Here is a 22,754-nt window from a genome sequence, read left to right as displayed (position 1 = left end):
ACACAGATGAAGTTGCAGTTTAGCAGGAAGCTGCTGCCTTTGCTTTTGGACCACCAGCTCCACCTAGTGTAAAGAGATTTTACACCTGATAATCAAGAGGCTGGTTTTCCACTGGTGTGACGTACGCTTGCCGTAATGAAAAAGTCTGTGAAACATGTGATCGGGTTTGCAGCATCTTGTTGAGAGCTGTGGTATTTTAGTGCTTCAAAACTACTTTAATAGTGACTTACAGAGCTGGTTATTATCACTCAAGTTCTGGGTAGGAGTTATACCCACTGTAAAACTTGAGAGATGCTGAGATTTTAAAAAGCTGACTAATAATCTGATTATAAATGTGAATTGTGCAAAACTACTAGTTTCAGCAAAACTGTGTTAATTGACATCAGTTCTTGATCTAGGCACTGTTTTCTACTTAAAATACACCTTTTTAACACCAGTCTCTTTCCAAAGTGCATATAAACATTTTCTGTAGAGAACAAAAGTTGTCAAAGAGCTGAGTAAAGTACACAGAAGAAATAGTCTCATCTGGGTCAGCATCTTTGGAATCTGGCTGTTTCCGAATCCTTCTCATTCAGCCCTTCTTCAGCGAAACAGTCTCCATCCACGTGGAAAAGAGCAAAAAGGACCTGTATAGTTCAGTGCTATTTCACTGCTTCCATTCCAGTGAAAATATGTCTACTTGTAATGATTCTGACTTGTTTAGTTCTCTTGCAGCAGGCTGGTGTGGTCTGGCTGCCTGGCCCTTGTGTCTCAGGGTCAACTGGCATGGAGGGGATCCCCTTTTCTCCTCCTGCATCCTGGAGTATCCATGGAATGGTGTGAGTGTAGGTGCTTCTTCCATCTCCACCACTGCCAAGGGTGACAGAGCCTGCAGAACAGCAGGTCCCTCTGGCCTTTGCCAAGAGTTAGGTGTGGTCCAAGAGGTGGAACTTCAAACCACAAGGAACCTTATTGGTGTTAGAGGAATTGCTACAGACCAAATAATTTTAGTCTCGCTCTGATAAAAAGACAAGTCAATCATTTTTATGTGTATTACAGGGTTTTCCAGGAGTTGATGGTCCACCTGGTGGCCATGGTCCCAGAGGAAGCAAGGTACTGCTTTACTTTCATTTGCTAGAAACAATAAGCCAGATGTCATTTTGCCTTCTTTCCTTTTCTGTCATAATGTAGTAGCAATTGTGTCTGTTGTTATTGTAGAACAGGTTGTGTGGTTTGTTAATTTGACATCTTTGAGGTTTCTTAAATGTCAATTCAGTGCCTTTGGGAACTTGGGTGTTTGTGTTTCATGGGCATGCCTTTCCATTTTAAAAGAAATCCTCTAAAATAATGTGCTTGGGTGTGATACTTTAACTTCTGTTGACAGGGAGAGCCTGGTGAGATGGGTGCTCCAGGGCCAGATTCCTATTTTCCTTCCCGCATCCCAAGGAAAGGTACATCTTTGCTTCAGTTGTTTATCTTAGCTGTTTTACTACCTTCTGCATAGATCAAAAGCATGACATTCTGAGAACTGAACTCAAAAAAAAAAGTGTTTGCTAAAGTGTTCCAGAACCTGTAATTGCCTTCCGAGAGAGTGCCCTAATCACCTTTTTGCAAGCAGGTGGTTTCTTTGTCTCTCCCACTGACGGTGGATTGCTATACAAAAGGCTTCCGTGCATGCCTGTATCCACAGAGAAGAAAAAGCAAAAAAAGCGTGTGACTTTGTTGTCCAGTGAAAGAAAGAATGGGAGTCTGTGTTCTGTGTCCTGTTTCAGTCTTTGGATAAAGCACAGTAGTGGCAGCACAGCAGAGAGCATTCTTATCATCTAAAAGACAGACAGACAGACAGACAGAGAAAGAAAGAAAGAAAGAAAGAAAGAAAGAAAGAAAGAAAGAAAGAAAGAAAGAAAGAAAGAAAGAAAGAAAAGAAACCCACACATTTTAAAGGCCTTGAGGAGTATAAGAGTATTTTTTTTCTTCTTTTTAATTGACAAATTTCCATTGCCATGGTTTCACTAAGCTTGTAGCACTAAGTGTCAGCTGTTTTGCCAAAGCAGTGGTGGCTCTGCATGGCTAGGCTAAAAACACAGAAAAGGTGATAGCAGTTTGCCAAGGCCAAAACTATTCAAGGGAAGGTGCCAGCAAACAGCAAGAGTGATCACATGCCATTGCCTTGGCCTTTGTCCTCATACCACAGAGTTTACTAGTCTTGTTGAAAGCCAGGGAGACTAGCACTGAATGGTTCCCTTCCTCCCAGAGAAAGGGGGCAAGAGGCCCAAAACATTGGTCAAATCACCCTGAATACCCTGCCAACCATTTAGAAGCAGGAGGGACTGTGTAGAAAGAGAAAGAAACAGGCAGGGGGCTGAACACACCACATCCTCTACTATCACTGATCTTTGACAAGAGCATGATACTTTCTGCATGCAATAGCTGGGCCCAGGCAGATTCTTTTGGTAGTGGGAAGCAAAGGAAAGCTCACATATCTCACTTCTATTACTGTAGAAACTTCCTGTAGGAAAGAGGGGCTCTCCACAGAGAACTGCTCTTCTGTACTCCCCAGGAGCAATGTAGCTCTAGCTGTATATTAGTAAAAGGTGAAAGATATTATCTTTCTTCCTGGGCTTGGTGGCTTCACACCATTCCTGTCTGTCCATTTCTAAAGCTACGTTTTAGAAACTATTATAAACTCTACAACTCCAAAGCACTTCAAGGTACTAATATTTGGTTTTTTACAAAGAGCAGCATCACACTAACACATTTTGTGGAATCGGGAATGTCTTTCAGGTGCAAGAGGTGATCCAGGCTTCCCAGGTGTTTCTGGGCTGCCAGGAGACCCAGGAGAGGAGGGAGATCGTGGATCGCCTGGTCTTCCTGGATTTTCTGATGGTAATACCCCAGCAATACATGTTCTAACAGCTTAACTTTATAGAGAGTTTTGACTGATACGGGGTCACAGTGGGGAAAATTTTTATGCTGATCATGTGATACACGGTGCAGAGTAGTAGATAATAACTGGAGGGGGCAAAGAATGAGAGGAGCATTTTCCTCTGGACCAATGAGACTCCTGCAAAATTACTGAAATAATGTCAGAACCTTGTTTCTGTAACTGCTATTGATTTCCTCAAGTGAAAAGTGCAGTTACCATTTTTGCTCCATGCTATGTATGTCCATTTTTCCTTGCATGTTAGATGAAACTGTATGAACTTTCTCTTCTGTTACATCACAGCTCTTTAGGCAGCACTGTTAAGAAATTGTTTTGAACTTCTTCCCTGGTTCTGTTTCAGGGGATGGGGATAAGCCAGGCTTACCTGGAGAAATGGGACCAAAAGGTGAAAAGGGTGAAATAGGATCTCCTGCTTATTTTGCGGGGCCACCTGGGCTTCCGGGTAAGGACGGCTCACCAGGACTTCGTGGTCCACCTGGTCCCGTTGGAGCCCCTGGTAAGTGCATAAAAACAGAGAGATGATGGGAACTCACAGGAACATCTTTGATTATTTTAAAGACAGCTGTTGGCAGGGCAAAGTGAGACATTGTCAGAATGAAATGAAATGAAATGAAATGAAATGAAATGAAATGAAATGAAATGAAATGAAATAGAGGTGGGGAGGACATGCAGAGAAGTCGTGTACACTAGTCTGTGAAGAAAAGGTTTGCATGATCTTTAGACAGTCCTGGAAACATTTGAAAGAATGGGGAAAAGGATGTGCAGGAGGTGATCCAGAGCAGGCTATTTGTGCCAATGCAGAGTAGGTTGGGCTGAGAGGAGGAATTCAGTGTTAGAGAGAGCAAAGAATGGCAAGGATTGTCTGCCATAGCAGATGGAAATTACTGAGAATGAGTGTGAGAAGCTGTCAGAAGATGGAGAGAGGAAGAGAGAAGGGAGTACATCACAGCAGGCTGGGTTAGACTGTAAGTGACATTAGGGGAAACAGGAAAATGCATTGCAGCTCAAGAAAACAGGAATGAAAGAGAAAAAGAATAAATCTGCAGTAGATGAATTTATTTTTTTATTTAATTATACTTCTAGGTCCTCTCTTTGGATTAAAAGGACGAGAGGGAGCACCAGGTAGATTTGGTATACAAGGTTTCCCTGGGCCAAGAGGACAAAAAGGACCTAAAGGTAGGTTATAACAGATAACTCAATAAATGATCTGCTGTTACACATTATGTAAAGCCCCAGTGTGTTCAGTCTGGGTTTATTGAACTATGACATGCATGAGGACTGATGAATTTGATCTGGGGCTCAAATGACAAAGAAACTCTGTGTTAGATTCTTGTCAGAAAAAAAGAAGGAGTTGTTTTCTCAAGTATTTGAAAAACTACTCAAATATTCTCAAGTCTATATATAAGATGGATACAGCTGCACATCTATTTGTTGTTGATAGAGCTTGCTTTCTTTCCATCCCAATCTTCCCCTTAGGTGAAGAAGGGGATTGCACTACATGCCTTTTGGGTGAGGAGCTGAGAAGGGGCTCTACTGGCCCCCGTGGCCCTCCTGGCTTTCCAGGAACCCCTGGCCAGCCTGGACAGAAAGGACAACCTGGTGATCAAGGACCACATGGTCTTCCTGGCTACCCTGGCGCAAAAGTGAGATAGCTGTTTCATTATTGCTTAGCTTTATATGCCTACTATGAAAAAAATCTAAAACCTCAAACTATTCTCCACGGAAAAATTATGAAAAGTATGGTCTCTTTCTATTTCTTTCTATTTCTTTCTTTCTTTTCTTTCTTTCTTTCTTTCCTTTCTTTCTTTCTTTCTTTCTTTCTTTCTTTCTTTCTTTCTTTCTTTCTTTCTTTCTTTCTCTTTCTTCTTTCCGACTTTCTTTCCCACTTTCTTTCCCACTTTCTTTCTTTCTTTCCCACTTTCTTTCCCACTTCCTTTCCCACTTTCTTTCCCACTTCAGTAGCTCTCAGGAGGTTATCTATAAAATCCTGAAGGCCAACAATTGCTAAGATGGAAGTGAAAATAGGAAATTTTGGGGAGAGTGAAAGATTTCCTCATAAACCAAAGTCCACCTTCTATCTGAAGAAAGCATAACCCTTTCAAGCTGCTGTAGTACTGAGTGTGATCTGACCATCTAGAAGGGAAACAACTGGAGTAGTAATCAGAGGTTGTTGCTTATAGGATGCATATGTTAAACTGAAAAAATGTAAGGTTCCTGTTTACAATATAGTCTTTCAAAAAACACTATTCAGTAACATTGAGGAAAGGGCTTTGCTTATAACAGCTTGTTTGTTAATGATACACAGAGGTGCTGTACTATGTGGTGTGCTAACTCCATCATGCCTCCTCACAGGCAGAAATGGCTTTAGTCAGTCACATCTCTCAAGATTTTAGAATAAATCCTTTGTAATGATGACCCAGAAGTTGATGTTGTTTATCAAAGAATCGTAGAATGCTTTGGGTTAGAAGGGACCGTAAAGCTCACCCAGTTCCAAATCCCTGCCATGGGATGGAACCTCCTCCACTAGACCAGGTTGCTCAGAACCCCATCCAACCTGGCCTTGAACACTTCCAGGTATGGGATATCATCCTAATATCTAATCTAAATCCACTCTTACAGTTTAAAACCATTCCTCTTTCTCTATCACTACATACCACAGTCTGAAGATGTCAGAGGAAACATGTTTTCAGTTAGTACTTTAAGCTCTTCTGAACTTCAGAAAAACCAAGCTCACTCACAGCTATCTAAAGTTTGGGATCTTTTAGAATTTAAATATAATACATTAAATTTTGACTTTATTATGGCTGTATAAAAAAATAAGCAGAAAATGTTGATTTTTTTTTTCAAAAATTCAAAATACTTTTATGAAAAGCTATACTTCCTAGAAGTCCTGAAAAATTGACATAAATATTTCCAAAAATATAATCTTGATACTTTGGTTAAAACTTTGTAAGTTCTACAAGGCTTTTTGCTTTTGAGATTCTTCATCCCAGAATTTAAGTTACTGTAGAACAGAGAGAAGTATAAATATGTACAGACATAGAACAGCAAATTCAAAAAGTCAAACAATGTAGCTTACATATTCTTCATCCATATTTTGGGGCAAGATCACTCCATAATTCTTTAAGCATGTTCAACAAAGCTACATATTTGGATGATAAATACAATTAATCTTGATGAGATCTATGATAAATACAATTAATCTTGATGAGATCTATGTCAGTTTAATGAAAATAAAGTTTTATCCCACACAAAGGGATTCTTTTTTCTGTGGAAAAAGAAAAATTAGAAGCAGCTGTAAAATATTTTGAAAATACCTCTGTGCTAAATTGTATTATACATAACTTCTAAATCTCAAGAACAAAAAAAAAGCTATGTTAAGATCATGCTATTAGTGCACTGCTAATGCAGTAATTCAGCATTATTTTAAGTTCCTGAGATTTCTTTTGGTCTGAAAAATCAATGTCCAAAAGAAATAACTTTACCATGGAGTTCAGATTGGCTTCACTCACCATTAAAAAGCAGTTTTCAAATATGTCCCAGGTAAAGTAGAATGCTTATAATCAAAACTAATTTCACTCTTTTGACTAACAGAAGTGCAAACCTGTATTGTTACGGTGACCTGCAGCTGAGATACAGCTTTTCACCCAGAATGTCAATAAAATACAGTGGTGCCAAGGGCACACTTTAAGATAATGTTTGGCACAGAAGTATTTTAAACAAAAAATAAATTTATCAGGTACATCCCTTTCATTCAGTGACTGCCCTGGAATTCAGTAAGATGTGGCTGAGGAAAGCCTAACATGCACAGCTTTTATTTTAGTGAGCATGAGTGTAATTATTCAGAACTAAAGCTAACTGGCATAAAACAGTCGGTAGTAAATGACTGTAACCTCTGGGCCTTGGCACCTACCACGGATATGGATTTGGTTCTGTGATTGCAAGGCTCTTGGCCAGCAGCTAGAAATTTCACTTTCAGATGGCCTGTTCAGGAGGAGGTTCTAGCATTATGTCAAGGAATCAAGACCAAAGACTGGTCTTCAGCTTCACCACAGTTTATCTTTGCAAGAAAGTTTCCCTCCTTGGAGATTTTCAGTGCATGGCTAGGCAAGGCCCTGAGCAACCTGCTCTATCTCCAGGTGCTGGCCCAGAGACCTCCAGCACTCCATTCTAACCAAAACCTACCCTCAGGTCTGTGATTTGATTAAGTGATTTGATCACTTAATACCTCTGTGCCCAAGTTCTTGTCTGGTAGATTAAGGTGGTGCTACTTTTCAGCCCCAGAACTATGCTGGGAATCCCAGTCCAAGGTTTTTCTCCTTGGGAGTGGTGCACAGGAGGAATTGCACATCGGTGGAACCCTAAGGTTTTTTCAAAGGTGGCAAAGAGTTGCTTAGGGCATTTTCTTTAGTGGTTAACACTGAGTAATTCACCATACTTTCTCCAGTGCAGTTCTGCAGCAGCAGTCACCTGCAGGAGTCTAGCTCATGGAAAGTCACAGGTGTCTCAATCCATCCTCGTGCAGAATCTCCTCTACCATGTTATAGAGACCTTGGTCCTAGTTAGAACATATTAATAAAGGTTCTGAAGAAGAATGGGATTATTGAATAGGAAATTGTTCACAGGAAGTAACAGGAAAGCAGTAAAAATTAAAGGGGGATAGTTCTTTAAGCAGGACAGTAGAAATGTAAATTTTATGCTTATTTCTTAAGCAGTTCTGGTTTGTTTTGGGGTTTTTTTAATGTATGTAACGCCAGGGATTTTCGGGTCCAGCTGGATTTCCTGGACGGAAAGGAGAAAAGGGAGACTCTTTACACATAACTACAAAAGGTAGAGTGAGAATTCTTATCACCTGTATTTTCCTATTATTTATAGTGTTAATGAAAGATTGGTCTCACAATGGAAGGTCTTTTTTAGGCACCAAAGGAATCCGAGGAGACCCCGGGCTGCCTGGAATCAGAGGTGAAGATGGTTTCCCGGGCAGAGATGGATTAGATGGTTTACCAGGACAGCCTGGCCTTCCGGTAAGCAACGAATGCAGCAAATACACCACACCCAGTAACTAATACACGTAATTCTGAGGGGTTACAGTCACCAGCCTGTCCTTCTTTCACAGATAATGATGCAAAACTAGTCTGGGTTTGCTGGTTATTGATAAATTAAGCATCAGGTTTACTCTCAGGGTTTTTGGAAAAATCTTTCACTTCTATTTCCATTTTACTTAAACAACAAGTGGTAGTGTATGGTTTGTTAGTGATTCCTTCTAGTATAGTCTGAGATTCTTTGTGACTAAAGTTCAATAGCTTTGGTACAACTATGTTGAAGAAAAGCAAAATTTACTACAATTTTATGTCCTTAAAATGTACATTATGTCATCATATTGCTTGATAGCAACTCACCTAACTGTAGCTATCTAGAAATTAGACATGTAGTCTTTGTTCATTTTCTTATTTCCTTCTATAGGCAAAATTAAATACCTTGCAAGAAGAATTTCTGTGGCTCATCATAAATGATGTTTTGAACCACTGGGTTGCTCATATATCATACTGAAGATGGGCAAGAGCTATACTAGGCACTCTAGACCACAGTACTTTTCCTGTCAGCAAAGATGGTACTTCCTATTGCTTCTGAAGATCGAAAAGCATTCTAATGTTTGTAAAATGTTGATTCAGTAGTGTAGAAATATCACTAGGAGTGCGGACAGAGAAAAAATCTTTTGGGTGCATTTTGTCAGCTTTTCTCAGAAGTAAACGCCACAATGCATTTGGTCTCCTCAAACCCACTTACAGCTTATAAGGAAGGACCAATAGCCCCTCCACAACACTGATTTATTGTCCAAATGCTTTTCATGAGCCAACATTTTTAGGGGGATGTTCTCTCAAGGAGCACTTCTCTCATGCTCTTGCTGCCATGTGGTCTACATTAAAGTCAGGTTATTTCAAAAATACTTTCTTTTCTATGTGGATTTAAAGAGCTGGGATGCAACACTTGAGAAATTACTGCCTATAAGATGTTATTCATGGGAGTAGTTCGACTGTTTGAGTTGCATTTGTTTCTCAGCAAAGTGAGGAGTGACCACCTCTGTTCACTTCCCACAGGGTGATGCTATCAGAGGTTTCCCCGGTGATCCTGGTTATCCAGGTGAATTAGGCCCAAAGGGCTTTCCAGGAGAAGCAGGCCTGCCAGGTGAAGGATTTCCTGGTCCAAAAGGGTTCCGGGGTTCTCCAGGTGACCAAGGACAAGCTGGAATCCCAGGATCTCCAGGTCTGCCTGGTCTGCCAGGAGAGCCTGGCCAGCTAGGTAAGAGACACCACTCTGTCTTACATCAGAGCCATGGGAGATCAGCACTGAGTTGTGTGCAGCATTTATGTAGCACACTGTTGAAAAGGGACAGGTTGGTGGGGGTTATGTGGGGTAAAAGGAAACGCTGGTATTGTCCAGAAATCTTATAAAAGGACATACTTCAGATGACCCAGTAGTTTCATGCCAGGCACTGAAATAGCATGAATTAATGTCTTAGTGCCAGCAAGCAACATTTTTCAGGTTTCAAGCAGTTGGAGGAATGTTCTGCCACTGGGAATCCCACAGGTGGTTTTCTCTGATTTTTCCCATCCAACATAATCTTTCAACTGACGAGAGAAAATCATGCTTCTGCCCTTCAGAGCTCCTCATAATATTTCTGAAGCTTTTCAAATCCCTTCCAAGCATAGCAATGCCCGGGCTACATTCAGAAGAGCTCAGGCCCAGAGTTTTATTCCTTCACTTAGAAAAGCCTGGCAGAATATTCAAGCTAAAGCAAGTACGTTTCAACCTAACACAGTACATGGGACAGCCTCCTAACTTGGACAGGATAGGTTTTAAGCTTGGATCTAATCAATGCGTGGATAGAGTGTTCACTGTGTTACAGCAAATAATTTGTGTGGTATGTGTGCACAGTGCATAAGAGAATACGTTATCTGCTGGTTTTATAGGCATTTTGGTTAGAATTGAGAACATTTTTGTCTTTTTGCAATTTTTCTCTTTTAGATAATAACTGTGTTTTTTAATTCTTTGCTCACAGACTGTGGGCAGGTCACTGAAGACTTTCCTAGAGGAGATGGAACCGAACCAATTTGGTCAGGTACTGTACATAAAAATGGCTTGAATATATTTTTAGTATTATATTGCTTTTATGGGTATGCTTTTATACTTTCTTTCTGATGACTGCTTTGGATGCTCTTGGTTGTAAACAATTTGAACTTTGGGTCACAAATAACTATGCATATACTCTGTATAGCTCTAAACTAAATTAATCAAATTTAACATTTTCTGAAATTTTTGCACTTTCAGCTCTACAATTCAGAGATTCTTTATTTCATCACTCCTGAGTGTTTACTGTATGATTACTGTGCAGTCTGTAAAAACAGTAGCAGAAGTTAGGTGCCCAAGAAAATTTTATCAACCTATTTTAAATAAGAGCTTTGAGTGAAGATTTTCAGTGCAGTGTGACATATAAGAGAAAACCCCTTAGATTTTAACAAAAATTGGCTTGATTACTTCATGGGTATAAGTCACCCATAGGGAAACAAAGCATTTCTCTTATTCTGAAAAATACAGTCATCCATGAGGCTGGACTACCCTTCCCATGCCGGTCCAACTGGACCTGCCACCATAGGCCCTGAAAAATAGGCAGAAGAGCAGCTCTTGGAGTAGCGATCAGCTTGAGTGCTCCCCTGAAAACGCCACCCATAGCCAAGTTTTTTTCAATGAAGAATAAAATTTCTTTTCAAATTACGAGTTTGCTGGTTAATTTCCTTCACCTGTTTTAATGAAATTGTCTCAGCTGCAGGCCCAGAGACATGGAGAGGCAGCATAAGAGCACGTATGGTGCAACTAACTTGGTTTTTTGTTTGCAGGTGCAGGCTGCGTAAGGCCACCAAAGGGATCCCAAGGAAAGCCAGGAGTGCCAGGAGCCACAGGTAATGTTTGGCTTTACCCATATTGTGTTTGCCACATACACTCTATTGGAAGGGTATCTTGCCACTGAGCCTTGGCAGACAGCACGTTTTAGAGATTACGCTGGAACACAGCACTAACCTGACCCTGCCAAAGAGATCTAAGCAGTGTGCAGCCCAGGTGACTTCACCATTCCTGAGCTAAGCCTGCCTTTGCTAATGAGTGTCAGCCACGAAACAGAAGGCAGAAAGGACAGCCCATTTGCCATTCTCCACATGCAAGTAGGAGTGTACAGAGTCTACAGTTGAGTAGTAGAGAGTATACTGAGGTCTCCCAGAGCTGACTGCACACCTCACAAGGCAAATCCTGTCCTCTGAGAGCAGGGTGATAAAAGGCTTCAATGGAGGACTGTGACAAATCCTTCTCACTGTTCCTCCTCAAGTGATGTACAGAGTACCTTCAGCAAGTGTGAGCCTGAAGTCTGTGATGTGGCTCAGTGTCGTGGCCAGGCTGGCTGACACAACACAGCTCTTCTGTCTGTAGCCACGCACAGCTGCCTTGCAGAGCTAGTCCCCCCTGGCCCAGAGGGGCCATCTGGTCATCCTGAGCCTCCCCAGCACTGAGGGTCCCCACCTCCTTCCAAGAGAAAGAGGAGGTGAGGACAGAGCCTGAAGGAGCGTGTGAGATGGAATTGAGACACATGGGCAAAGTGTGCTGAGTGGTCATAATTAATGACTGACCTTGAAGAATGTCTGACCAGCACCAACAACTCCTATAAACTTAGGGGCTCTCAGCCTCAGCAATAAAACTCTTTTACAATAAATCCTTCTCGTCATCAGTTGCAAAGACACTGACAAAAACCATAGCTGGGTCCTTCAGATTTTGGGAAATGTAAAATTCTTGACGCATTTGTTTCTGTGCCCCTGTGCTTTAGCCAAGTTTAGAGATCTGGAGTATAAATTTTAAGGTCGAGCTCTTTTTTTCCCCAGCACAAGGTTTATTATGGCATACATGGATTGATTAATTGATTTATCACAGACTAATGGATCTTAAAAGGGAAAATTTTATCTCTGTTGAAAGATTACCTGTGTTTCCATATTCCTAGTGCCTAAGTTTGTTGCTAGGATCAATGCTTCTTGTTTCCTTTGCAATATTTGTAGCTTTCTTTTTGAATATGATGATTTGTTTATTCTTTCATTCATATGAGCTTGAAGGTTTTTCTTTCAGTGAGTACAGTCAGATTTAACTCCCAGCTGTAACACTGCTGTAACACAAGTGATGCTGTTTCATGTGTTTTATATTTTGTATTCTTGGTTAGCTCTTTAACAGATCTTTCTCTGCCTTTGTTAGCTTGCATGCTTTAGTAATTTTAAGACTTGGGAGTTTTTTAAGACTTGTTTTTTATCCTCTCTCTCCAATACCTGGGAAGGCCCCCTTGCAGGGTACATTGCAGAGCTCTGTTCTTTGCTGCCTTTTAATTCGAGGCAGTTCTGGAACCAGAAGCCTGGGTGGAAAAGGACACATTTTGACAGCTTCTTTTTGCCATAGTTGTCTCAATTGAGTTGTCTGGGGCATCATTCCTACCCACATTTGCCAGACCCACACAAAAGCACCAACACCTCCTTTACACCAGTTCATTCTCTGCTTAGAGTCATGTGGTTTGTCCACAAGATTTCCCAACTTCTGTTCAGCCAGCATGGAGCTCCTCTGTAGACAATCAAGTGTCTCAGGTGCTAATGGCACACAGTGTATCAAGCAAGGAGTTCCTTTATAGTCTGCCACCTTCATGTCCTTGTGTTCCTCTGAAATTCCTGGCAACACACCCAGACCACCCTGAGTCATATCTTGGTTATTCAGGAGTCTCAAGAGCTACACAATTGCTGTTGAATAAAAATTTTAAGCTGTTTTTTGTCTCAAATAGCTAAACTGCAAACCAAACATTATATTGGCCAAAATACGAACTTCTTTCGCACTGCTGTTTGGCACAATGTTATCACCAGCTAACATCACATAATGAGTTACTGAAATATGTGGTAAGCAGTGGTTGTATTCTCCCTCTGCACGTTCTTTCTCTCACATGGCATTTTAATTAGTGCAATACTGAACAGAATTAATGGAAGTCAGTTATTGCAGATGGGAAAAAAGACCAAGATGCCATTTGGGAAAGAGGCACATTGGTGTTTTTCATTGAGACCGGAAAGCTTAAGATTTTCCTTTTCATTTCTTTCTGAGAAGTTACTTTTCATATAAGTGAGACAAAAATAGTCCTGTATAGCATGGAAGAGTCCGATGAATATTTCCTGTGAAATATTATGGACATTGCATTGGCTGGTTATGTGCACCTCATTTCTCATTTTTTTAAGTGTTTCCTTCTCCCCTTCACAAATGATAGTTAAAACTACAAATAATCGTGGTTAAATAATATAAATTTCAGAAAACTAAAGTGGAAAAAAGTATTAAAATCCAAGTGATATTTTCCTTGGTTTGTCATAGTTAGTGGTGGAGAGAAACTTGCTTTCAGTAATGAATAAATGAGTTGTAATTCGTGGTGATGCTAAGCAACAGCATTTTAAATGTTAAAGCATGTTGTTGACCTTCAAGCCTGAGCTGGGAACTTAGAAAGTTCAAATTGCTGGGGAGGGTACGGGAGCAAAGCATTCCACAGGAACCATTTTCAAAGAGCTTTACCAAAAAATCTTGATCTTGTAGTACAGTGAATTAACGAGACTCAAGTTATAAAACTATTGCATGGAAAAAAATATATAATTTTTGAAACATAACAAAGGAATCCTACCAAATGTTTGTAGGTTTTGAGATGTTAAAAAACAGTAATATTTGCCCTTACTGAAATGTCAAATACTGTGTCACAAGGAAGCAAGGTATCATTTTAGTTGTCAGGAGAAAAATCAGTATGAACAAGAGGTCAGTGACAGAAGAACTGGTACATCCTTTTTTTTCAGGGCACATCATTTCTTTTACTAGGGAATCTCTAGAACTGTAATGTTACAAATATAGTAAGTAGGGTAGTTAATTTGTATTCATTTTGAGGGATTATTAGATCAAACCTTTAGCCTTACATTTGTGCTTCTTGGTTATCTAAACCAGTCTGCTCTTGTTCTGTGATCAGCATCTCATATGTGCCCATTTCTGTGAATATTCTTTTTTGACATTGCCTTTTGACCTTAATCTAAAAGCCTTAATTTACAAAATATTGAAAAGCTCCAAAAGTCTGTGAAACTAATTATCTTTACCCTAGTAGTCTCCATATCATTAGTCTTTTAGTCAGGTTAATCCATGTTTGTAAAAGCACTTAACCTAGATTTTTGGTCCATGTTTTGAGGTCTTGAATACTTCTAAAGAGCTACTGTATAGCCCCATTAATTTTTTTTTCAGCTTTCATCTTTGCATCCAGAAACACATCATGATGATATTTACTACTACCTTCTTTTACATTATATGCACATTTCTGTTTTGTTTGTTCAGATCACACTTTCATACTTTCTTTTATATAATTTAGGTGTGAAAGGTGCAAGAGGATTCCCAGGTGATCCAGGTCCAATGGGTTTCCCAGGGCTAAATGGTACACGAGGTGATCCAGGTCGGGAAGGATTCCCAGGTCCTCCAGGTATCTTGAAATAATTAGTTATTCTTTATATACTTTTGACCTTTTTACTGCAGTCATTTAAACACAAACACCTGATTCCAGGTACATTTTCACTTATCTTCCCTTCTGCATTGAATCCATGAGCCATTAGACAGAAATATTACTTTTCAAATCCAGAAGTGTTTCTTGCTTTATTGTTCAAAATTATAAATGTGATAGTAAAAATTCATTAAATTCTCTTAAATAAATTCAATAACAAGATCTTTTAGATTCCAAGTGCATTATACTCATAATGATGATGCAGAAAGGAAGAAAATAATAGTATTAGTACTTCCATTTAATTCTTTTTAACATTAGCATAAATGAGCCTATGCATGTGCCACCACACTCATGATCCATGCAGTGGCATGTACATATAAGATGCAGTGGGTGTGTATGTTCACAAATTAAGAGTCAGTCCCGCAAGAATTACAGAAATTACCTCCAGAAACTACCACTTCCCTGTGACTGACTAAGTTTATTCAGTCAGAGAAAGGGGTAATGAGTTGTTTCTGTACCCGATTACAGAAGCCATTGATGCAACTTAATTTATGAGCTCTCTGGAAATTTTTTTGAGTTATCTGATTTCAAAGTCCTAAATCATCACAGATTCTGAAGTGCTGCAAACTTTCCCAAATCCAGTGCCAGGTAGTGCTTTGCCTTAAGGCAGCACATGGCCTGACAGTGTTCTCTAGACTCTTCTACAGCATCTGTAGTAGCAACAGAGAAAGCAAAAGAGCTGATGCATGTCCCAGTCAGCAGGCAAGGGATGCATCACAAAACATGTCTTTGTGCAGCATAGGGAAGGACTATGAACCTCTGTCTCCCCTGGTAAGCTCTACAGAGTGCTCTAATTGCTAAATTAGGGCTCCCAGGCCACAGGGAGCAATTCTCTGCAGTTTCCTGTGCTATCTTTCACCAATGCTTGGGCTTAACTTTCAGTCCAGCTCCAGTTTTCCATTCCACAAGAAGCCTTTCCCTTGTCATTTGTGGTAATGGGGCCATCATGTTGGTATATCTAGGATTTGAACTCCAACATTTGTAGTGAACTCTGTGATGCCTAGTCCCTGTTTTATTTACAGGTTTTACTGGACCCAGGGGAGACAGAGGCCCAAATGGTCTACCTGGACTGCAGGGACACCCAGGCCTCACAGGAAAATCCGGAGCTCCAGGAGCACCAGGACAGAAGGGCCTTCCTGGTGACGTGTTTGGAGCAGCAGCAGGTTCCCGAGGGGATGTCGGCCTCCCCGGCTTCCCAGGGCTGAAAGGTGCACCAGGAGATCAAGGAGTTCCAGGAACTAGAGGTAACAGCTTCTTCATGTAAAGAAAGGTCTGCATAAGAGTGTGATACAAATGCAGCCAAATTGTAAGGATGTGAGAGTAGTAAGGGACCATGTTAGGATGTGTCAGAGGTACTGATGTGTAGTGGTTTGAAAGCAAAACAAACAAGAGGCTCCAAGTCAGAGATACAATTTAATAGGAAAAAAAAAAAAAGGAAAGAAAGTAAAATAAAATAGATGCAATAATACAAAAGACCACTGACAGAGTCAGAATACAACCTGAGCGGAGTGATGGAAGCAGTCCAGATGAGGTGGTCTTCCTGAAGCAGTGATCCTGTAGAAAGGTCTGGTAGCTCGGGTCCTCTGGGAATCCAGTGGGTAAGCGCCCCTCTGGTGTTCAGAGTCTCAGCTTATATCCAGGCTGGAATGCTTGGTTCCTCCCTCTGGGCAGAGCATCCCACAATGGGATGGTGAGTCATGTGATAAGGCCTGATGGGCCCATTAACAGGAGGTAGTCCAGGAGGGGGTTATCTGTGAGCTGTGTAGCAAAGGTGCTGATGGCCCATTAACAGAAGATAAGCCAGAGTGGAGGAGGCAGGGAGCACGGCCTCACCTGGTTTTAACAGTCCATGAAGATGGTGATAGAATATACTTCAACCCAGGACATGATGACTCCGCTATCAATTCCCAGTGCCTGATGATCTCCCATGTGTCAGGTGTTGCCAACATGCCTGGCTCCTCTGAACACTTTCTGGAGATCCTTTGCTTACATTCAGCTATCCTTCACCCTGCTCTACATGAAATCAATGACAGTAGGATACCAGAGAACCAGACTTTGCTCATCTTTGTCACTTTCAGATGTACTGCTAATTTTTTTTTCACTGTAGTTACAGGAATGGTGGTGTTGCTATTATCCTGACTTTTCACTTACATACAGCAGTAATACTGAGACTTTTTCCCCACACCAAAAGGTGTCTGGGTGTTGCATGGCTTTGCTGATCAGCACATTGCAGTAGTGCTGACTTTGTAAATTTTAACTAAGACGACACAGAGTTAGGTAACTGCTAATAAGCTATTTTATCTTGTCAGTCTTTGTCAGTCAAATAATAAAAAGATAATATTATATACTTATTCATAACTTCAGGGTGTTAATTTTATTTTGTTATTTCACAGACTGTAAAATTTCACACACCCTAAAATTCCTGCAGAAAATAGAGTTTCTCCAAAAAATCTGATTTTTTCACTCTGAACTCTGTGAAGGACTTTCAAAAACACATGTGGGAATTTAGCATACCCTGCTACACAGTTTTAATTGCATTTGGACACATAATTAAATATAGGACTGCTGACTACCCCCTTGCCCTGTGTGAAACTGAGGAAGGAGTAGTAATTGTATGAATAGCTGGAAGCAAGTTTTGTCACAGAAACTAGTTCTGGATATTCTTCTCATGATTTTTGATGAAAATAAATAAGGAAGAGCATCATCTTCTCAGAGTTATTTGAAGTGAGGAGAGCTGGTTTCACCTGCAGTAAAGCCCCAGAGTGAAGGAAAAGGATGAAAGCAGCTTTGTAGCCCTTAAAAAGTTTGAGAAAAGGCAGAAAACATCACTAACACTTCTGAAAAGGGAACAAAATCCAATTTCGTTTGAAAACAAAAAATATGGTGTGACCTTGCACCCTCTTTGTAAGCATTTTTGTAGAACTGAGTTTTCAGCAGTAAAAAATACAGTGAAAATAAAAAGCATTACTCGTTTGTCTATTCTTGATTTATTTTACAGTTCTGACAGAATGGCTCCATGTGAATTTTTCTACAAGTATGAATTTTTAAATTTTACATGAAATGACTAGGAATTCCTTTATACCACCTTTGCCACTTCACTCAGAACAGCAAACTAAAGCCTGTATACTGTTGTTGAGAAAACCCACTTTAAGTGACCGCAATTATAAAGCTCATTTAACTACAGTCAAGCCAATGTTCCTACACTGATGTAAAACCTGGACAAAAAGGAGATCCACTTGACCTGGATTTTAAATGCCATGTACTATTTGTATGCTGCTGCTTCTCCAAGCTGAATGAAAAGGAGACATTATCTTTTAAAACTTAACACCCTCTTTGCTCGTATATGGTAAAGACGTAATTTTTCACCCAGTGCATTAATTCATGTAAAATTAGGGTCTTTTTGCTTAGAAATTTGTATCAGTCTTACAGCAGTGCCTTGTAATGACCTTACATGACAATTTCTAAACAATAACATAGATCTCACCATCTGTTTTAAATGTTATTTTTCCTGCTTATAACATTTTAGAAAAGATACATAGCATTTTTTCAGTGGTTCAGTCAGCTCCTTGATTCACTTCTTACTAAGATATATGTGACAGAAAGATCAGGAATAACAGAATTATTCGTATTAAAATAGAAAAATTTGGATTAAAATGGAAAGAGACCTGCATGTATATCCACGTGGTGCCAAATAGTTACCATTTATTTGAAAGGGTCAATCAGCCTATCTGATGCAAATACTGAGATCGTTGCTGGTAACATCAATTATTTGAAATCTAAAGACCAGTCCTTTAACTTGCTTTTCTTGTTCTCACTGAATTTTCAAAGGAAAAACACACCATGGAAGCTTAGGGTGTACACAGAGAAATATATAAAAACATGTTCTCTACATATGATGCTCTCTAATGCGTGGTTTTGGTCTTTTAGGATTGGATGGTGGCCCAGGTTTGCCAGGACCCAAAGGAGATCCAGGGCCACAAGGTCTCCCTGGTTTGATGGGATTACCAGGAACGCCAGGAACTCATGGATTCCCAGGTCGACCAGGAAACCGTGGGCCAGATGGTGGGCCTGGCTCTCAAGGACCTCTTGGTGAGGAAGTAACGCAGTGCTGTGTCTTTCCTCTTGCTAGTCCTCTGTGGCAGGGCAACTGTATGGTTTCCACAGCAGACAGTTAAGTTTGAGGATGATCTTCACAGGCAGAGCTGCTGCTTTTCTTTCTACAGCCACCTACCAAGTCAAGTCAGAGTGGCTGCTGGCAGACTGCAAAAAGGGAGCCACCAGATGAGGGTGGGCTTATGGAAAAGGGGCTTAAATCTTAAGTTAAAGAGGAAGGTCCTATTGCAAGTTGGTGTAGAACCAAACTGATAGCGAGACTGGTTCATGTTGATGAGCTACTTTATCTTTACAGTCATTTCTGCAGTTCTTTGATGAAGAAAATCCTAATTTCCCCCCTTCAATATGAAGTTGGTAGGACAGCAGTTTTCTCCCTTTTGAGCTACCTTGTATGAAATCATCATCTATGTCCAAATCTTTTTTACTCTCCGTGTTCTCCCATTTACACAACAGGTCCACCTGGAGCTAGGGGAGAAGATGGTGAGCAAGGCTTTCCTGGCCCTGTGGGCCTGAAGGGTCTGTCTGGTGACAAAGGTGACATGGGTCACACAGGATTACCGGGTATACGTGGTGTGACTGGTCCCCCTGGCATAAGAGGAATGGATGGTTTTCCAGGAGATAAAGGTGAGCAAAGCTGTTCTGTGTTGACGTGAATCAGACATATTCTCTGCTGGTCTCCCTCTATTTAAAACAGCAGAATTAGGATCATGTGCCTAATATATTCCAAAATCACTGCCCATTTTCCCCTGTGTTTGGCTTGGCACAGTGCTAGCTTGTGATATGCCACCCTATTTAGAAGAGCAGTGGCTGTTTAGGTTATCATTTAAAAAAATATAAAGTACTTACTATTTTCTCTCTAAAAGTCTTATCCTAGTCCCATTTGTCCTCAGTGAAATTCAAGAGATGTTTCCCCAAACACTGCCTTGAAGTTTTTTTAAAGCTGGGAGCAGTGAACTGAGCAATGCCAGACACAAGACCTAATGGTGACTTTAGGATACTAATGTTATGTTGAGAAGATGAGATTCTCACCTGCCAGCCATAAGAAAACACATATGTGTAATGCACATTGCCTGCACCACACAGGGAGTTTCAACAGAGTTCAACTCCATGTGAAGCCAAGCTGAGCACAAAACATGCTTAAAAATGCATGTTGCAATTTCATCAGTTGGAAAGACAGGACAAGACTAGCTCTGGAGTACTGAGCAGCTCTCATTTGAGAGAAATTGACATCTGGCTTTTAGCATTACCCATGTAAAACAGCATTCTCTTGTTTAGAAAAAAGGAGTAGGGGAATTTTTGGTGAGAAAGGACCAGCCAGTCCTAGACCCATGATTTGTATCTCTACATGTAGACTAGGCTGACTACAAACCTTATGTGGAAATAGGTACATATCTCAAGCTCATCTCTAGGAGAGGGGTTATACTGATCTCTCAAAAGAATACAGTAAGTTCTGGTCATCTCCACAACATCTCTTCTTTGGCCAGTTGAGGCAGGTTCATGTATTCCTGAGAGTACATTACCTCAGGAGCTCTACTACCTCTCAGAGAGCTTGGGTCCCTCTCCAGACCTATAGATTACTGTAGGCATCAAGGCACCCAAAAAATAGGTACTGCTGCACTGAAGTTTTCATACCATTTTAATCACAGGTTGCTGGTTCATATTTACCTAGTTTGCAGAAATCCGAGCGAAGTAACAGTTCTCTTCCCCTTCTTTCTTAAAGGCTCAAGAGGTTCACCCGGCATTGATGGTTTCAAAGGCATGACAGGCCTGAAGGGAATACCAGGCATCAAGGGAATCAAAGGAGAATTTGGCCCACTTGGGGCTCGGGGAGATAAAGGCTCACAGGGTGCACGTGGCTTCAAAGGTATTTGCTTGTAGGTGGTACTGGTGTGTTTGCTCTTCACATCTGCAGAACTATTTTACAAGGACATAAAGACAAAGAAGACACATTTTTCACAAGGTAAATTTAGTTCAGACATTCCTCCACCTATTTCACACATGGGCCTCTGGCCAAGAGGCCTGGATTTTAGACTCAGGGAAAGGTTACTTCTTATCACATTTAAGGCTGCAGACAAACATCATATTACTTATCTGAACTCAGCTAGTGGCACCTTTGGACATGTACAGAGGTCAAGAGAGCCTTTTCCCAGGAAGCATAAGATGTTTGGGGGAGAATACTTGGATTTCTCTCCAGTTGCACTGTAAAGACAGTTAAATATTCAGAAAACCAGGCAATTAAGTAGTTTAAGTTGTTAAAAGTCACAGACATTATTAAAAACTTAAAAGTCACAAACATTCAGCTGGTATTATTGTTGGTGAAATGAAAACTGTAACTCAGTCCTCTTTTGATTGCACACAATTATCTTTAAATAAATGCTTTGCCACAAGACCAAAATGCTCTTTCCAGGGATCCTGAGATTCGTTCTTTTTTTTAAAAAAAGTGTCTGCAATTCAGAGGTTGTAGAACAATGATCCCAGCAACAGTCTCAGCAAAAGACAAGTGTGAAAGCAGCCACTGTGAAGAGAAGTGCAAACATGCTTCTTGGCGAAGAAATGTAAGACAGTGCATAATCATAAGAGACAAGTCTGGGTTACTGGCCTGTCTCAGCCCCCCACAAAGAACTAAAGGCATTCATAGAGTCTATATGGGTCCCTTCCTTAGGACATTATTTACTGATATCACCAGTAACCATAACGTCAAGAAAATGAATACTGTAATGAACACTGGCAACAAATCCAAACTCTTTTGCCCAAGGCTTTTTGACTTAGAATTTCCTTTTCACTAGAACTAAACTACGTTTTTTGTGCTTTCTCCAATATGCTTTTTGGGATTTTTTATAAGCCATGACTTTGTGGCTTTTTTTATAAACACATGATTCCTAACTGATCTGCCGAGAGATAAATTATCTATCACAGAGGAGTCTGGGTCCAACTCCCAGGATTGTATGTACAAAAGTTTAACTCAGTTTTCATGTCTTCTTAAGCGTGACTCTTCCACTGCCGTGTTGTATTGGCACAGGTTACCTTTCATGCAAGTGGATTTTTCTGTAGCTTATGCAAGGTCATTCCTTTTTCCTAATTCACTCTTCTGTTCATGTTTTGCAACAGTGCTGCTGACTAGCATTTTGTAACGTGGTTGGATTTTTCACCCTTTAGGTGACCGTGGGGATCAAGGCCCCCCAGGAGAACCTCCAAAGCTCATGCCCAGCATGATGATGGAAGTTAAAGGTGAAAAAGGAGATGTTGGAGAAAGGGGCACAAAGGGATTCTTTGGCTTAAAAGGTCAGTGGTCATAGTAAAACAAGGCAAGCACATTCACAACTATGATTCAGTGCTTTTTCTCAGCTACCATATTAAATATTCCCTGCTCATTGTACCACTCGGCTGCAGGCCCCCCACCAAGGTCTCTGACAGCAGAAACTGAGCTCCTCACTGCATTTCACAGTGTCATCCCCAAGGAAAGCTTTGAGGGATGATGCGTGTGTGTGTGTGTGTGTGTGTGTGTGTGTGTGATGCCTTGTACAGCACATTGTGGTGCCACATTTCAAGAAGGCCGGTAGCAGGAAAACTTCTTATACACGAGCAACAGCATGTCAGTCTTCCCTTATTTATTTTTCTTCTTCTCTGCCTGCAGGTAGCAAGGGAATGCCAGGCCTTCCTGGAAAGACAGGAACCCCAGGCTCCCCTGGGCATCCCAGCTATGTGGCTGGTGTGAAAGGAGATATCGGCGCAAAAGGGCTGACAGGTGTGAAAGGATATCCTGGTCCCGCTGGTTCTCCTGGCATCAGAGGTTTCCCTGGCACCACAGGAATCAGAGTGAGTTCATGCACGTTAGGGAATAAAGGTGTCCTTGTGCTGGCATTCAGCTTCTCTGGCAGTGGCATTCATCCCTTGAAATTTTGCTGACCAACAGCAGTGTGAAGATAAAAATGCCATAAGCATCGAATGAATAGATTAAATACTTTTGCTTGCTCCCTCCAACATTCATTAAGCAGAATAATTCCTCTTCTCATTGTGTGACATCCAAATTCCATGTGCCAGCATTTTGCCAGTGAGGACCCAGATGGTTCCTTCTGGCTC

At 40.8% G+C, this 22,754-nt stretch overlaps 1 protein-coding gene across 2 annotated transcripts in view; it reads left to right on the top strand.

Moving 5' to 3' along the window:
- COL4A2 (collagen type IV alpha 2 chain) overlaps positions 1–22,754 on the top strand; it is a 147,938-nt gene that overhangs the window by 109,158 nt on the left and 16,026 nt on the right. For both annotated transcript variants that reach the window (XM_066176771.1, XM_066176770.1), the window contains exons 17-34: positions 1,039–1,092; positions 1,364–1,430; positions 2,764–2,865; positions 3,264–3,419; positions 4,007–4,099; positions 4,400–4,566; positions 7,681–7,753; positions 7,841–7,947; positions 9,022–9,223; positions 9,984–10,043; positions 10,819–10,881; positions 14,376–14,483; positions 15,584–15,805; positions 18,489–18,650; positions 19,128–19,298; positions 20,395–20,538; positions 21,831–21,956; positions 22,309–22,490. In XM_066176771.1, coding sequence (XP_066032868.1) covers positions 1,039–1,092; positions 1,364–1,430; positions 2,764–2,865; positions 3,264–3,419; positions 4,007–4,099; positions 4,400–4,566; positions 7,681–7,753; positions 7,841–7,947; positions 9,022–9,223; positions 9,984–10,043; positions 10,819–10,881; positions 14,376–14,483; positions 15,584–15,805; positions 18,489–18,650; positions 19,128–19,298; positions 20,395–20,538; positions 21,831–21,956; positions 22,309–22,490 — 2,259 coding nt within the window. The remainder of the gene's footprint in view (positions 1–1,038; positions 1,093–1,363; positions 1,431–2,763; positions 2,866–3,263; positions 3,420–4,006; positions 4,100–4,399; positions 4,567–7,680; positions 7,754–7,840; positions 7,948–9,021; positions 9,224–9,983; positions 10,044–10,818; positions 10,882–14,375; positions 14,484–15,583; positions 15,806–18,488; positions 18,651–19,127; positions 19,299–20,394; positions 20,539–21,830; positions 21,957–22,308; positions 22,491–22,754) is intronic.

The sequence above is a fragment of the Chamaea fasciata genome, unplaced genomic scaffold, assembly GCF_029207755.1.
Source record: "Chamaea fasciata isolate MVZ Bird 193981 ecotype frontalis unplaced genomic scaffold, bChaFas1.0.hap1 SCAF_2, whole genome shotgun sequence".
Classification (NCBI taxonomy): domain Eukaryota; kingdom Metazoa; phylum Chordata; class Aves; order Passeriformes; family Sylviidae; genus Chamaea; species Chamaea fasciata.
The sequence above is the reverse complement of the archived record's forward strand: the minus strand, read 5'-3'. Positions and strand labels throughout refer to the sequence as shown.